At 40.0% G+C, this 17844-nt stretch overlaps 1 protein-coding gene across 3 annotated transcripts in view; it reads left to right on the top strand.

Moving 5' to 3' along the window:
• LOC132494636 (CD302 antigen) overlaps window positions 1–17844 on the top strand; it is a 131399-nt gene that overhangs the window by 86632 nt on the left and 26923 nt on the right. The window contains exons 33-35 of one of the 3 annotated variants that reach the window (XM_060105772.1): window positions 2651–2773; window positions 4235–4402; window positions 6167–7597. In XM_060105772.1, coding sequence (XP_059961755.1) covers window positions 2651–2773; window positions 4235–4402; window positions 6167–6345 — 470 coding nt within the window. In that variant the 3' untranslated portion in view covers window positions 6346–7597. Of the gene's footprint in view, window positions 1–2650; window positions 2774–4234; window positions 4403–6166; window positions 7598–14457; window positions 14588–17844 lie in introns of those variants that run through there. The other 2 variants (XM_060105774.1, XM_060105773.1) reach the window with 2 other exon arrangements.

The following is a 17844-nucleotide window of genomic DNA, read 5'->3' as shown; positions in this document are numbered from 1 at the left end:
CTAAGTCTCCATCGACAGATGAATGGATAAAGAAGATGTGGCATATATATACAATGGAATATTACTCAGCCATAAAAAGAAACGAAATTGAGTTATTTGTAGTGAGGTGGATGGACCTAGAGTCTGTCATACAGAGTGAAGTAAGTCAGAAAGAGAAAAGCAAATACCGTATGCTAACACACATATACGGAATCTAAAAAAAAAATGGTCTGACGAACCTAGGAGCAGGACAGGAATAAAGACACAGAGGTAGAGAATGGACTTGAGGACACCAGGAGGGGGAAGGGTAAGCTGAGACGAAGTGAGAGAGTAATATTGACATATATACACTACCAAATGTAAAATAGATAGCTATTGGGAAGCAGCCGCATAGCACAGCGAGATCAGGTTGGTGCTTTGTGACCTCCTACAGGGGTCGGATAGGGAGGGTGGGAGGGAGACACAAGAGGGAGGGGATATGGGGATATACGTATGAATATAGCTGATTCACTTTGTTATACAGCAGAAACTAACACAACATTGAAAAGCAATTATGCTCCAATAAAGATGTTATAAAAAGAAAATGGTCAGGCTTCCCTGGTGGCGCAGTGGTTGAGAGTCTGCCTGCCGATGCAGGGGACACGGGTTCGTGCCCCAGTCCGGGAAGATGCCACATGCTGCGGAGCGGCTGGGCCCTTGAGCCATGGCCGCTGAGCCTGTGCGTCCGGTGCCTGTGCTCCACAACGGGAGAGGCCACAACAGTGAGAGGCCCGTGTACCGCAAAAAAAAAAAAAACCAACAAAGAAAAAAAAACAAAACAAAAAACTGCTAAGTAAACTATTATGTGAAAATACTGACAAATGAAACCATTTTAAATATAGCTAGATATGCTTAAATGAAAGGATTAATAAAGTTGGTTAAGCAGTAAATACAAAATTGTAGATTTTTCATTACCTAGTCATTAATAAGTGAGCTTAGCCTGACCAGGGTAACAAAGTCTAAGAAGCATGGGTTGTTCATCCATTCTGCAAAAGGGGTGGCCCACACCTCTGAACACTATAAGGGACAGGACTTTTTGTCTTCAGATTTAACTAAAGTGAAAGAGCAGCAATGATTGACTCCCTCCCATGAGAAACTTGGCAGGTAGTCAAACTGTGAAACGACTTCTAAGGAGACCACCTAGAGTATTTCAAGTACCTGCATCCTTGGGTCTCAATTTAGGCAGGCAGATGACATTTATCTTATGTATTTTACTAACTTGTGGAGACACTTTACTGATTTAAAAATCTCCTTGTTACTGCTTAGCTACATGATGGAAACTTTTGTGTGGGAACTGTTGTGTGTTATACATGTTACACGTGATGGGAACTATTTTGAGCTCTATATACATGTTCTGAAAGTCAGAAGCCTCTTGCTCCTAAAGGAGAAAAAAAGGTTTACTGTCATTGTAGTGTGGGGTTTAAGCACTCAAGCCTTGGAGACAGACAGGTCTGGGTTCAAATCCCAGCTTCCCTACTAACTAAGCTGAATGATATTGTGGAAGCTACATAATTGTTTCTCTTTCTCCTCTGAACAATGAGAATGAAAATAGTACTCACTTCACAGTTTGGGTAAAGTTTGGGTTGTTGTAGGAATGAATGAAATGGGATAATGTGTGCTAATTTATCACAGAGCTCTGCAAATGGAGAGCATTCGTAACTACTCTTATCATCAGAAAGGTTGAGATTGACTTTCTATTTCTAAAGCTGTCTAGCTATGAAAGTCTGACAAACTTACTTAATCTTCTTGCCCCTCCATTTCCACATCTGTAAAATAGTGATAATACCTTTTCTACAGGATTACGTAGTATTAAACAAGGTACAGTACCTGCACACTGTGGTGATCTGTAGAGGAGAAAAGGCTTTCCTTTGCCCTTCTTTAAATATTTCACACCACAAAATAAATGCTTTAGTTCAAGTATGGATAAGCTTGTTTGGGTTGAAGACTATTTGATTCCATTTAGGATGGATTTCCAAGTCTAGTTATTATTTTGTTTCTATCCCTTACCTGATACTGGTGATAGCACTGTTATCTCTGTGGGTTTAGGGCAACCTATCAAACTTCAAGAATACTCACTCATTCAGTGCCATAGTATATTTAGGAACTTACAATGGATGACCAAGTACTCTTAAGTATGAAATCATATTAAAAGGAAGGCCAATGCTCTCTGACATCGCAAACCTATTTGCTTTTATTTTCATTTTAACAGAAGCAAAGTTAAAGCTGAGTTATTATACAGAGCTGGTTGTTGAGGAGAGAGTGTTGAAAATCTATAGGGGAGCACAGACTTCTACCATTACATACCCCATGCTTATGACTAGCTGTTCATACAGAAAGGTCTCACTGGTTAGGTAGTTCCAAGATCCAAAAATATTACCAGGTAAACATTTTGAGGAAATGCAAAATTTCTATATACAAAGTTTCAATCTAGAACATTACTAACTTTTTTAGAAGCTATTAATGTTATATTTTTAAAAATCTGAAATATCAGATTTTAAGAACATTCTGTGTCAAGTTTGAATATCTTCGTGATCTTGATCATGATAGTTTTTTTCAAATGGCTGGTTGAGAATAAACCACTTCCCTAGTTTGCATAAAGCTAATTGGTTTGGGGTTTGTTTTCCTTCAACAGATCATTCTGCAACTATCGTTACCATAAAGGATGAAGATGAGAATAAATTTGTGAGCAGACTGATGAGGGAAAATAATAACATTACCATGAGAGTTTGGCTTGGATTATCTCAACTTTCTGCCGGTAAATGACATATCTGTATGTACAGTGTGCAAAGAGAGTTCTAACTTGTCCTAAATACCAAGTCGGCCTCACTAAAGAATGTCAAGTGGTGGCTAATTCGAATGCTTCTTAGTGATGAATAAACTAGGTCTGCTGTTTTAGAGGCTCATAAATTCCTAATGAATAAACAGGTGACTTATTAGTAATGATGGAAACACTAATGAAATAGAAAATCAGGTTAAATCAACTGGAATTGTTTTAGAGGCTTAAGATACTTGGGTCAACAGAATTTGTTTTTCTCCTGTGGCAATATCTGTGTCCCTCGTGTCCCCCACCAGGAACCCTTAGATTTCTAGTGTCTATCACATGGTGTTTTTGTAGCTTTTAACTGTTATTCAGAAAGTTCTCTTCCTGTTGTTCCCTTCCCTCTTGGAACGTTTTTTACCATAGAGCTAAATTAAGTCTTAATGGTGATTTTTTTTTTCATACTAGCTTAGTAAAATTGCAGAAATTTGGTTCAAAAAGGTTTGTGGAAGAGTTTTTCAACAAGACGTAATAGATAGAGGGTTTCAGTGTACTTGGAATTGATAAAGAATGAAGAGTACAAATTTGATAGAAGAATAGGAAGTCTGCTTTACATTTTATGCAAATTTGAATTCCAAATAATGTGAATTCCAAAATATTAAGTATGTGTCAAAAAGTCAGTGAATTCGGGCTTCCCTGGTGGCGCAGTGGTTGAGAGTCTGCCTGCCAATGCAGGGGACACAGGTTCGTGCCCCGGTCTGGGAAGATCCCACATGCCGCGGAGCGGCTAGGCCCGTGAGCCATGGCCGCTGAGCCTGCGCGTCCGGAGCCTGTGCTCCGCAACGAGAGAGGCCACAACAGTGAGAGGCCCGAGTAACATTAAAAAAAAAAAAAAAAAAAAAAAAAAAGTCAGTGAATTCAAAGTTGGCCATCTAAATGAATTATAAATTGTGTTTATACTGTCACCACAAGGTGGTGCAACCTCAGCTGGAAAGCAAAAACGGAGTCATGGTGAGGAGGCCTTCTTGGACCCCGCTGGACCTTTCCTTGCCCACCGGGAATGATTATTAATGGGGGAGGGGGGCGGAGAGCAAGAGAAAAGGGATACAGGTCTTTAGAAGCCTATCCGTCACAGAATAAATGTACAGGCATTCTGCACTTTAATCAAAGCACCATATTCTGCATCAGTGCTGTCTAATAGAACTTTCTGCAAAGATGAAATTGCTCTATATCTACTCTGTCCAATGTAATAATCACTAGCCATATATGGCTATTGAACACTTGAAATGTGGCAAGTGCAGGTGATGGACTGATTTTAATTTTTTCACTTGCAATAAATTTCATTTTAAAATAGTGGCACAGCACAGTTCTAAGGAAATAAATTATATGAGCCATGCACCTTTTAACCTTAGTAATTTAGTTGCAATAAACATAGTTATACTTAATTTCTTTCTTTAGATCAGTCCTGGAATTGGTTAGATGGATCAAAAGTGACATTTGTCAAATGGGCAAATAAATTTAAGAGTGGCAGTGGACAATGTAGCATTTTGTTAGCTTCAAATGAAACTTGGATAAAAGTTGAATGTTCACGTGGCTATGGAAGAGTTGTCTGCACAGTTCCCTTGGGTAAGTATGTAACCTGTCCTTAAGGAACACTTTGCAGAATAGGTCAGGAAATAAATGTACAATTCAATAATGTGCAAAGTTTTGTACTTTGTGTTAAAGTACTTAGTCCTTAGATTATATCCAAACAATCTTGATTAACTCATAGATTCTTTCCCTCAGAAAAATAGATTACAAATGACAGTAAATGCATAAGATGTCTAGGACTCCCAGAGCAAAGTGCTAAACTGTCCAAACTTTGTATATTCTTTCCTAAGAAAAATGGAAGCTGCCAGAGTATTAGGGGGGTCATTTCTTTGAAAATGTTAAGATGTATTTTATTCCATAGTTCAAACATGTAAAAACTCAAAGGTCTAATTCTGCAGTTAGTTTGTTTCCTTTCTCCTCATTCCCATAAAACTCATAATTAACAACAATGCAAAACTATTTAATTACTTTAAATGTCCTGAGTATCTATAGGAAATCATAATTTGAACTTCCATTTCATCATAACTGATACATAAAATAACCACAAAAATCTTATCTTAATAAGCTCTAAAATTTTCACATCAACATTTTTAAGATTAGCATAAAATGTTCAGTTTGGTGTACAAATATTAAAAATAAAACCCTAATTCTAGGTGACCAGTATCTATATATTTATGCATTGATTCAGCAAATATTTAGATTATCTGTTTTATGTGTGGAGCTATACCCATGTACAAGACAGATAAGATTCCTTTTCTCACAGAGCTTACAATCTAATGGAGGAAGACAGATAATAAGTAACCAAGAAGGTCTATTTTTAAAAGAGAGGAAAATATCAAATAGTTATAAACTCTATATAATGGAGACTAGGGGATTGACTACTCTAGATCAGGTTATCAGAGAAGACATCTTAGAGAAGGAGATATTGAAGCTGAGATCGGAAAGGCCTTGGGGACCAGGGTAGGAGTCATAGCAGGCAGAGGTGCCAGCTGGAGCAGAGAGCCTAAGACAGAACAACTTGCTGTGGGCTCAGGGAAGAGCTGCAAAGTAGACAGGTGCCAGACAATTAGGGCTTTGGAATCCCGAGTCAAGAGTTCAGGTTGCATTCTGAGTGGAATGCAGAGTGACTAAAAGATTTGGGGGGAAAAAAAAAGATTTGTGGGGGAGCAGGGTTAGAGTAGTATAAACCAAGAATTCTGTTTTGGCATTTTGAACTATCCATGTGGAGATGAGCTATCCACATGGCATGTGCAGTGTGTGCCTTTGGACATATGAGAGAGAAGGGAGGTCAGCATAGAGATGGTATTAAAGCCATGGGAAAAAATGAGTGCATCTCGACAGCATGTAGACAGGAGCCTGGGACAGTGTTTGAAATTGAATAGCAAGGAACTAAATGAGGTCATCCTAAAGGCTTAAATTCCTCTAAAGCAAATAATACTTTATTTGGCACTAGGTAAGTCAAACACAAACATTTACAACTTTTAGCAATTTGCTATCAGAGTAAGGTAATATACTGGGAATGATGGTCTCAGGGATGATAGGAAGGGAAGTGAGAATAATGATAGCCCTTTAATTTCTTTGGAAGAAAATTGCTATAGCAATGAAGAGGATTTGAATGAAAAGAGTTAAATTGGAAAAGAAAACACTTAAGTATCTGATGATGAATTGTGTTCACAATCAGGTACTTACTGTATCTAATTTGTACAGTGCTTACATATGTGACATAGAGCCTAATGTATAAAATCAATAATAACCACTTTTATATTCTCTCCTCCACTGTCAAACCTTTCCCTGTTCTAGGCCCTGATTACAGAGGAATGGGTATCACATTTGCTGTGCTCAGTTTCTTAGCTCTCATCAGTGGATTGGTCTGGTTGCTTTTCCAAAGGAACCGTTTGCACTGGGTGGGCTTCTCTTCAGTTCGGTATCAACAAGGAGCCAATGAAGATGAAATTATGCTTCCTTCTTTCCATGACTAAACTCTTCTAAAGGTTTGCTAATTTGCACTGATGGTTTAGGAAAAATGAGCCATTTAAAATTTTCCCAGTGTCAGTATTTACTCTGTTTCAACATAGAAGTCTTAAGTACTTTTTCTTTTTTTGTTTAATTGCTATCCTGGTATCTACAATTACACAATTACCCACAAATGCCATGTTTATAACTCTACTTAATAGAATGAAAAGGAACCAAAGCTGGAACTAAAGTCCAAATTGTTCATAAGGTAATAAGTTTAATGTGCATTTTTCTCTGTAAGAATGTGGTTGGTAATAAGGATATGTATATTTTAATGGTATTTTAACACAACATCTTAGGAAGTCAAAACTGGCATATTACTAGGTCACAGATCTACCTTTTAAGAACATCCGAGCCAAATGCAAAATTAGTACCTCAAGGTAAAAACACAACTGTAAATAATGTCAACATTGTTTTAAAATAGTCATTTGTAGCATTTGGGGGAAATTATTGAACAATGAAACATGTAAACAGCAAAATGGTGCCTCTTGGCAAGAGTTTCTTATACTATTCCAAAGATATTTCACACCAAAATTATTTAAATGCAAATGTTTTGTTCTGTTCATAGTTTTGGGTTTTTTGTTTTTTTGTGTTTTTTTTTTGCCGTATGCGGGCCTTTCACTGTTGTGGCCTCTCCCGTTGCGGAGCACAGGCTCCAGACGCGCAGGCCCAGTGGCCATGGCTCACGGGCCCAGTCGCTCCGCGGCATGTGGGATCTTCCCAGACCAGGGCATGAACCCGTGTCCCCTGCATCGGCAGGTGGACTCTCAACCAGTGCGCCACTAGGGAAGCTCCATAGTTTTTTTTAAAAAAAAGACTTTTAAAAAAGATTTAGTACTTAACATTTTTCTGAAATGTGTTTTTTTGTTTTATGTACAACATATAACTGTTTTCTTTTTAAAGGGAATCAACTAAGGATAAGATTTTTTGAAAATTTCACAATTAATATACTTACATAGTATAGCAACTTCTGACTAAGAAATTTTTATGACTTTGTTGCCTTTTTACATAAGCTAAAGAGAAAAGAGGCCTGTGAAGGTAACTGTGTATCTCACATTTGTAAAAATGAAAATTTTACCATGAAACTCTAAACCTTGTGATTACTACTAAAATATTTAAAATTAGGAATGGTTTAGGAAACAGTCTTGTGGTTATCGTTTTGAATTTTACCACCTAGAATATATTCTCAATAATAGCTTCTACTGCATATGGTGAATGTTTTATTCAGTGTTTAACTTATACTTGTACTTTAGAATATTTCTGTATAAAATCCACAGATTTATTTTAAAATTTAGAGTGTTTATACTATGATAACATTGTAAATAAATTTCTAAGACAACTTTAGTACAGTCTAAAACTCTATAGTACAGTTGTCCTGAACTATTTTTTACTGAATTTGTTAAACTAATTCTCTTGCTCTATGATCTGTACAATTTTAGTTGTTAAGACTTCTTTCAAAGAACTAAACAAACTGGATGCAAAAAGTACAGGTATATGTAGTAGTGATGACATAATAAAGTCGTTTTATTTTTTAAGTAAAAGTGTTGTTGATCCTTGTTGGGGAAAAGAAATCTCTAGATTGGGCTTTACTATCTTAGGCATATAGCAGGACAAGAAATAAAGTGTCCAGCTATTGTAAAGCAAGGCATCCTTAAGATTTTGTGTGCATTTTTAAAAGAATAAACGAAATCATCCCTACATCTCTGAATGTTTGATCTTAGGCTCTTTTTTTGATTCCTCTGACTCAGCGTTTCTTTAAACTATTGGATCAGCAGGGATTCCACCTATCATCCACTTGCTTCTCATTCTGTGTGCTCCCTTCAGGAGATCCCGTATACCACCTCCCACCCCACGACATTCATCAACCACTTCTAAGTCAGTAGTTCAAATATCTAGTTTATGTTTCTAACTCCCACTGAACAATCTCCATGAAAGTCCTTCTCAACATGATCAGAACTGCCTGTATTGTGTTCCCTTCCTCATTTCCCCTGTTCCAAATGTCTCAGAAGAACTGAAGACAACTTTTTCCAATCTTCCTAACTAATCCAACACCCACATGTGATCTGACAAAATTGATATTTCAAAACCAGGCACCTAAAAAAGCAGGCAAATACACCCAATGATCAGGTATAGGGGACAAATTTAGAAGTGCTACCAATGACTGTCCTCTCACAGCATGTTCCCTTCCCTGATCCCAGGGCAAGATGTTTCATTATCTGGGAGATCTCCTCTGCAAATGGCTGCTGTAGTGTTGGCAACCCCCAGCCCTGACCCCACTGCTGAGTTGAATCTAGGGAAAGCCAGAGATTCAGGTTCCTTTCTCTTAGGTTCATTTAATCCTAAAACCCTCTTGGAGAAACAGAGACCTAATTGTTAGGTCTTTGCTCAACAACTTTTTATCTAAAAAGACAAATTTTAACTATATATATCAAAGACTTTTTTTTTAAATTAGACCTCATGATCTGTACAAAGTTAACTCTGATTTCCTGTATATTCTACATTCAAACATTTTCACAATATTACATCTCAACAAATTTAGTATACACCTATTTCTCTTTTTTCCCAAGCTAACTTAATCACAAGCAGAATTTGAGACTTTTTTTCTATTCTCCTAAACAGTTCTTCTTATATTCTCCTTGAATTAATATGAAGACAGTATACCCCTTGTTTCCCAAGCTAGAAACTCAGAAGTCATCCATAAATTCTCTCTTTCTCATCTCTCTAATCCAACAATTCTGTCAGTTTTTTCCCACACTTCTCATGAACTGGTTATCTCCATTGCCAGCTGTCTTAATTCAGACCTCTATCCTTTTTTGCTTCCTGGATTATCTGCATGAGGCTCTTCACTGGTCTTCCTCATCAGCCTTTCCTCTTCATCCCATTTTTCCCGTTCCTGGGCCTAGGGGACCTGAAATTCACAGAGGAGGACTCCCCCTCTGTTTTGGTCTAAAGTTATCTAGACCTAACTTATCTCACAACAAGGGAGCTCAGCAGTGCCCAGCCCAGGACCCTCCCCAGGGACCTTATGTGGGTTGATGTCAGTCCTGAGAAATCCTAAGAGGGTATCTGGTTCCCTGGCCAAATACCCTCTTAATACAATGTAAGGTCAAGTCAATATTGCTCCAATTGCTAAACAACAAAGAGCCAAAGTCAGATAAAACTGGAATCCAGGAATCAGGAAAACATTGGTGATTTTAACCAATGGAAATGCAGGAGATCACCAGAATCCAGATGGGAGTGAGCTGAAAAATGAAAGGGAAATTAGGAAATAGAGAACATGAAATCTTGAGAAGTATGTAGAGATGGGCCATAGCTAGAGAGAGAAGGAGAGTTGAAGAAGATTTTTTCCCAAAGGAGAGCAGAAAGAGATTCACAGGTTGAGAAGCATAGAGGAAAGAAAACAAAACACACCAAAAACTAAAAACGATGGACAGAGAGAAGTTGATGATGCTGGGGAGAGATGGGGAGTCATTAATGGAAGAAAATCTTGGAGAAGATGGGATGAGAGGGGCAGTTCTAAACCCACATAAAGAGGAACTAGGTTTGGATGGGATGGGAGGAAGCATGCATTCCTCTCTGAGGACAAAAGAGAAAGACCTGTGTGAAAGGGAAGGGGAGAGCAGATAAGTATTTGAAGACGTTTGTCTACACCTGATGGCCCCTATTTTCCTATTGAGTAGAAGGTGAGGTTTTCTGCCGAGAAAGACAAGTATCAAATGGGGTTTCAGCGTGAAGAGCATAATAAAAAAATTTGAAATATTCTGTGTGGGGAATGAGAGAGGAGAATGAGCAAGACAAAATAAAAAGATTGCAGAAGAGGCTTACTGGGCCCAGATGAAATTAAAAGCCATATATTAGTAGAGGCAAGCATCAAGAGAATTAATAGATTTCCTCTACCTGCCCTCAGCTACTTCACTAAAACTGAGGGAAAGGAGACTAAGAAGAAGAAAGAAGAGACCCCATCCTCAAAAAATTAAAAATAGAACTACCATGTGATCCAACAATCCCACTTCTGGGTGTATATCCAAAGGAAATGGAAACAGGATCTTGAAGAGATAACTGCACTCCCATGTTCATTGCAGCATTATTCACAATAGCCAAGGTATGGTAACAACCTAAGTATCCATCAATGGATGAATGGATAAAGAAGATGTGATACACACACACACACACACACACACACGAATATTATTTAGCCATGAGAAAGAAAGAAATTCTGCCATTTTCAACAATATTGGTGAATCTGGAGGGCATTATACTAAGTGAAGTAAGTCAGACAAAGAATGACAAATATGTATGATATCACTCATATGTGGAATCTAAAAGAACCAAACTCATAGAGAGTAGAATGGTGGTTACCAGGGGTGGGAGTAGGGGAAAAGGGGGGATGTGGTTTAAGGGTACAAACTTCCGGTTATAAGATGAATAAGTTCTGAGGAATATACAGCATGGTGATTATAGTTAACAATACTGTGTAATATAGTTAAAAGTTGCTTTGAGAGTAAATATTAAATGTTCTCACCACAAAAAAGAAATGGTAATTATGTGACAAGATGGAACGCTATGGTGGTCATCCTTTTGCAATATACATCAAATCAACACACTGTGCACCTTAAATTTACAAAAGGTTATATGTCAATTATATTTCAAAATATTTCAATAAAGCTGGAAGTTTTAATTTTTTTTTTTAATTTTGAAAAAGGGAAAAAAGGAAGAGACCCCAGGAGTCAGAGTTGGCCAGGTGGATGCAACAGAGAAACAAGGGAGGGTATGGTATCCAGGCTCGATGAAGAAGGGAGAAATAAAAGGCCAGGAAAAATGAAGTCAAGGGATTGGAGTCTGGAATGAGGTCAAAGAGAAGTGAAAGAGAAGGAAAAATAAAAGGTATGAGGCGTAACTGGAAAGTAGAACATCATAGTGAGAGATTTTGATAAAATAGTGTATTATTCCATGCAGACGTGGTTAAGTAGTCTGTTTTGTCATATTAGCATAAAAAAATGAGGAAGTATGCATCAGAGTTAACAGTGGGGAAAATATGTCTTCCCTTAGTTCAAATGACTTAAAAATAAAAGACTGCTGAAATGGGTTATTTGCCTAAATGATGTTGATTCATTAAGGTTCTACTTCTATGGTAAATCTAACCATTATATGACAATTAGTTTTCACACAAAGTAATCCACATTGATACAATATGCTTTGGTGCCCGAGGTGGGGGGTGGAGATGACTTTTCCAAATACATGACTGCATAGAGCTGTTCATTTTACTTGTGTAGTTAGCAGGACAGAAGTGTCCAGAATCCGGATGTTTTTGTATTTAATAAACATTGTGTACATTTGGAAGGATTTGCTTTGGATTTGAGTTTAGTATATAAACCCATTATTGACAGTCTGAGAGGAATGATGGACATGAATAAGTTGAGCAAGACATTGATACTTTGGCAAGAGAGACTGAACCTGGAGAGGGTGGGAGAGTCCAGCAGAAGACCTGGGCTCTGGTTCATTTTTTGGCATTCACTGTGTGCCTGTGGCTAAGTGATGTCCCTTCTTTGGACCTCAGTTTCCTTATCAGTAAATGAAGATGGCCCCTACCACCTCTAACATTCTGTGACTCTCCTTATAGACCCCTTTGGTCAGATAGATTTCCTTGGTGCAATCACTCCATTTCCGACTGGACTATTAGAGGAATGGAAAGGGTTAGAAAGGATTGGAAAAGGTTAGACTTGATCTTTTAGAATAAACTTTAATTTTTGAGCAGTCTTAGGTTTAAAAATGAGCAGAAAGTACAGAGAGTTCCCATATACCTCCTTATCTCTCCCCACGTTTCCCTATTATTAGCATCTTGCATTAGTGTGGGACATTTGGTAAAACTGATGATCCAGTATGGATACATTATTATTAACTAAAGTCCATAGTTTACATTAGGATTCATCTTTATGTTGTATATTCTATGGGTTTTGAAAAATGTATAATGATATGTGTCTACCATTATAGTATCTTACAGAACAGCTTCACTGCCCTAAAAGTTCTCTGTGCTCCACCTCTTCATGCCTCCCTTCCCACCTCCCCCAACCCTTGGCAACCACTGATCTTTTACTGATACCACAGTTTTGCCTTTTCCAAAATATAAAGTTAAAATTACAGGGTATATGGACTTTCAGATTGTCTTCTTTCACTTAGCAATATGCATTTAAGGTTCCTCCATGTCTTTTCATGGACTGATAGTGCATTTCTTTTTAGTGCTGAATAATATTTCATTGTCTGGATGTACCACAGTTTATTTATCCATTCACCTATTGAAGGATATCTGGGTTGCTTCCCGGTTTTGGCAATTATGAATAAAGCCACTGTAAATATCTACATATAAATTTTTGTGATAGGGACTTCCCTGGTGGTCCAGTGGGTAATCCAATACAGGGGGCCTGGGTTCAATCCCTGATCAGGGAACTAGGTCCCACGTGCAGGTCGAAACTAAGAGTCCTCATACCGCAGCTAAGAAGTCTGCATGCTGCAACTAAAGATCCCACATGTTGCAACTAAGATCCGCATGCCACAACTAAGACCTGGCACAGCCATAAATAAATAAATAAATAAATTATTTTTAAAAATTTTTAAATAAAATATTAAAATTTAAAAATAAATAAAATATTTTTTAAATTTTGTGAATATGTAAGGTTTCAGCTTGTTTGGATAAATACCAAGGAGCATGATCACTGAATCATATGGTAAGAGTATATTTAGTTTGCAAGAAGCTGCAAAGTGTCTTCCAAAGTGGCTGTACCATTTTGCATTCTCACCAGCAATGAATGAGAGTTCGTTTTGCTCTCCATCTTCATCAGCATTTGGTATTGTCAGTGTTTTGGATTTTAAAAGCCATTCTAATAGGTGTGTAGTGGTATCTTGTTTTAATTTGCAATTCCCTAGTGACATGTGACGTTGTATGTTTTCATATGCTTTTTGCCATCTGTGTATCTTCTCTGTCAAAGTGTCTGTTCAGCTCATTTGTACATTTTAAAATGGAGTTGTTTGTGTTTATAGAGTTTAGACTTGATTTTAAAACACTCTTTTGGTAATGACATGAGACAATGTCAGGGTTTAAACAAGCAGCCTGCCTGGCCTTGATTGTCTGGTTCCAGAGACACTCACTAGTGGAGTTACAGTTGGATAGTTTATACATATAATAACAAGTATGGGTGGTTTCCTTTTTTTTTTTCTTAAACGACAGAAATTTATTGTGTCACAGGTCTGGAGGCCAGAAGTTCAACATCAAGGTATCCATCAGAGTTGGTTCCTTCCAAGGGCCGTACAAGCGTAGTTTAAAGACCTTTAATCCAGGAGCTGCAGACAGAGAAGAGCTGTCTGAGGGCCACAGTCCACTGAGAGAAGAGCCTTTGAAAAGGTTTCTGACCATTAGGTCCAAAAGACAAACACCACTTTAACCAAGGGATCAAAGTTAACATCACCAGTGATGAGACAGAATGACATGGTCCTCCTGGGCTGGGCATATGGCTTCTGTGGTACTCTTGCCAGAAAACAAACAAACAACAACAAAACAAAAACGTAACCTGAATCCTGTTCTTCTAATCTCCCTCAGGAAGAGACATCAGACAAACCGAAACTAAAGGACATTCTACATAGCGACTGGCCAGTACTCTTTAAACTTGTGTCCAGATCGATGGTGAAAGATAAGCAATGACACAGGAACTGTCCCACATTAAAGAGACTGAGGAGACGTCACATCTCAACAGTGTATGACCCTGGCTTGGATTTTAGAACAGAAAAAGAACATCAGAGGGACTATTGGTGAAATGTGATAACGGCTGTAGATTAGTCCACAGTATTACACCCGTGTTAATATGCTGGCTTTGACTCATTGTACTGGAGTTACATACGACGTTAATATTTAGAAAAGCTGGCTGAAGGGTTACGGAAATTCCTTGTACTACTTTGGCAACATTTTTGAGAGGCTGAATTTATTTCAGTTCAGATGACAAGTGTTAAAAATCACGGAGAGCCGGAGCGCCGGCCGGAAGGCAGCGCGGGCGGGCACTCGGGCGGGTTAGGGGCCGCGGGTGGGAGGGGTCGGGCGGCGGCTCCGCACTTCCGAGCAGCGCGCGCGCCGGGCCCGCAGCACAGTCATGCCCCACGCCGCGCCGCCCGCTCTCCTGCTGCCGTTGCTGGGCCTCGCAGTCGCCGCCGCCGCCGCCGCGGGTAAGCTGGCCTCTTGCCGCGCCCCCTCCTCGGCCTGGGAGCCCGGGCCCGGAGCGACCGCCTTCCCGCCGCCCGGCGGAGACCCTCCACCCACTCCGCGGCCGAGGGCTGCAACTCGACGGGCATGTCGCGCTCCCCTGTACGCCCACCCCGCGCGCCCCCGTGCGCCCTGGCGTCTGGTCACCCCCCGCCTCCTCCGCGTTCGGTGGGTTCCGAAAGAGCGCCGCCGGGGAGGGGGTCGCCGGGGACCCGAGAGCGCCCTTCGTCTCCCGCCGCGTCCACGTCCTCGGCGCAGACCCCACTCGCGAGCAGGGGTCCCAAACGGCGCTAATTGACAGGAGAGCGGAGGGACTTCGAGCCCCAGGACGAACATAGTTTCAGGGCCATTTGGGGCTGAAAGGAGAAGTGGGGAAGTTGGCTGCGGTGATGCCCTCAGCTCGTGAGCGGCGGAGACGCGGGGTGGGAGGAAGCTGGCCCTCTTTTGCTCTCGGCGTTGTTTGACCAATTGGTTGGTGTTCAAGTTGTCGAAACAGGAAAACAGTTCAGCCAAATAACCCCGAATGGAAGTGGGACGAGAACAGGCGAGGCCTGAATTCCACTTAAGTCGTGTGATTTAAAAATCTTTAAGTCCAGTCTGCTGTTGTGCAAGTGACATCTGAAAAATTACTCTTGATTAGTCAGTCATTTCCAAAATGAATCGTGAGGAAAATGGACAATTCTCCTGAATGTTTTGTGTTTTTTTAAACAAGTTTCTCTTGCAAACATGTCAAAAATGATGGGGGAAACTCTGGGGAAAGACTTCCATCCAAAATCACTATTGATTGAACAATTCCAGGAATTAAGGAGCAAAATAAACAAGAACTAAGTGAGTACTTGCGTGGGTTTGAATAAAGTGATTATGCAAGAGTTTGGCTCCCCCCCCCCCGTGAATTTCACTGCCATTTTATAAATTCCTTCTAGAAGCCTGCTGACAGACGGGAATATATTAAAGGATCTCAGTATTGAGGGCAGCAGTAGAGTAAGCAGCTCAGAAGTTGCTTTTTTTTTTTTTTTTACAAACTCAAAGGTCCTATCCTGACACCTTTTGTCGACCAGCATTTATGACCAGTTATGCCATCTGCTGCCTATGGAGGAGCAGAAACAAGAGTTTCACACTGTTGAGACTGAGCACATCCGTTTTGTCCAAAACAAGGCTGGACTAGAGATTCTGTGAATCCGTCCTTATGCACGCCCTCCGTATGTTTGCCAGTAACATCTAAACGCCCATTTAAGCCACCCTCTGGGTTGCTGCGCCTTCATATGTCAGGCTCAGTAAAACAAATACTTTTCTTGTCAGATTTTTTTAAAAGTCCGTTTCTAGATTGCGTGGTATCTCTCTTTTTAAGAGAAGCTGTTTTGATCATCAGTGGAAGACAGGCTGTTACCCACCTGGGCTCTTGGGCGCCTTAATAGAAATTGACGAGGCCAGATGAGGAATTCAGGCGAGGCTTTATTAGGGACTCGTGCTGCAGCGTGAGGGAGCGAGAACAAGTAACAAGTGCCCTTGCTTGCTCCCTAAGTGGGGACGAGCCGATCCCCTAAGTGGGGTTGAGGGTAGGAGCTGACATGGGTGGCTGGAGAGGTTGCTTAGGTGGGCTGCCCACCCCCTTGGTGTGCTGTGTGCAGGGATCATGCGCAGTACCCTGCCTTTGCTCCTGGCAGCTCAGAAGTGGCAGTTGGGTTTTGATCTTTTTGTATCTTGTTGCTCATAATTTGCCCCAACTGTGCATGTGTGCAGTTATTTTTAGTCTCTTATAGTTTCTTTGCATTCTGTTGCTGGAGGAGACGCTTGTCCAGGTGCAAGCACTGCAGCAAAGGGTCCCAGGTCCCAGCCTGTCTCAAAACTATCTTTGGAAAGTTTTGTTCTTTTTCCTTTTATAAGTCCAGTATGGTTAAATAGACTTTTCAAGAGCTGAAGAAGTGCCTGTCGAATAAATGATTGCTATTAATTAATCAGCTTCTCTCAGGAGGTTTGAAGGATTAATTTGAAGGAGCGTGAGCTTTGGAGTTAGGTACAGACTCTGTGGCCTTGATCGAATTGCGCAAGTCATTGCACTTCAGTAAAATGGAGATAATACCCATAGGGCTGTAGTGAGCATTCAGTGAGAACTCCATGTCTAGCACCTATTCCAGGCATGGTGAATCTTGGTTTTCCCTTGTTCTCTTCATACGAAGTGAAGGGTAATTATTGCAACTAGAAAATTATGTCACGAGTGCTACTTTATATCTGTTGATGTGTATGGTTACTGAGCACATTCCCATACATGTTGATAACACAGGGCTGAAAAACTATGTGTTTTATCATCATACTTCACAAGTCTATCCAGACAAGATCAGGAATCACATTTGGCTTAGAACTAAGTAAAGAAAGAGCTTTTCAAGGAATTTGCTGAATGGCAAGGTCTTAACAGAAAAGCTCCTAGGGTGTTGCATAAAGTATAAATGTAATACTGAAATGGAAATTATTGTTATTGTTCTCTGTTATTTTGTAGTTTATTAGTGTAAATGATCTTGTGTTGTTCTTAGATAGTATCTTGAAAAATCACAGTGAACAAAAAATACCTGAGTAAGGTTCCATGGCATCCCTTTTAAAAAGTTCTTCTGTAACGGCACTTTTTGTACATAGTACATGATCGGTATCTGTTTCTTGGGTCAGTGGTTTCCTGTGGGCAGCGTGAATATAAGTGAACACAAGCATGTTAGAGGAAACCCCATTCTGTGGTCACTGCGCCGCTTCTCACTTTGATTTGCCAGAGCCTACAATACTCTGCCTCCTTCCCTGACACCACCTCTTACGGCCCTTCCTGCTATTCACTCTTTATCCACAATGACCTCTAGGGACTCAGCCACCTCCTGGCTCTTCTGCCCAGACCCCCCTCCCCTTCCCCAGTCCTTGGCATGGCTGCCCACCCCCATATCGTTCAGAGCTCTGTTCATATGCCACCTTCTCTATCACATCCCCGTGTTTTCTCTTCTTCAGAGCACTGAATTCTCTCGGAATGAATCTCGTTTCTTCACTGTCTTCTTGCTTTTCGCTCCCCTTACCAAGGGAGCTCCATAACAGCAGAAACTTTACTATCTTGTGGATTTTTTGTTTTGTTTTGTTTTGAAAAGTGTCTCTGTACTTTATTCTAATTTATAATGAAAGGACAAAAAAATTTAGATGAATGATTTAAGAAGTAGGGGGCGATAATGGGATTGCAGTTTCCTTCAAATTA

Source organism: Mesoplodon densirostris, chromosome 8 (genome assembly GCF_025265405.1).
Source record: "Mesoplodon densirostris isolate mMesDen1 chromosome 8, mMesDen1 primary haplotype, whole genome shotgun sequence".
NCBI lineage: Eukaryota > Metazoa > Chordata > Mammalia > Artiodactyla > Ziphiidae > Mesoplodon > Mesoplodon densirostris.
The sequence above is the reverse complement of the archived record's forward strand: the minus strand, read 5'-3'. Positions and strand labels throughout refer to the sequence as shown.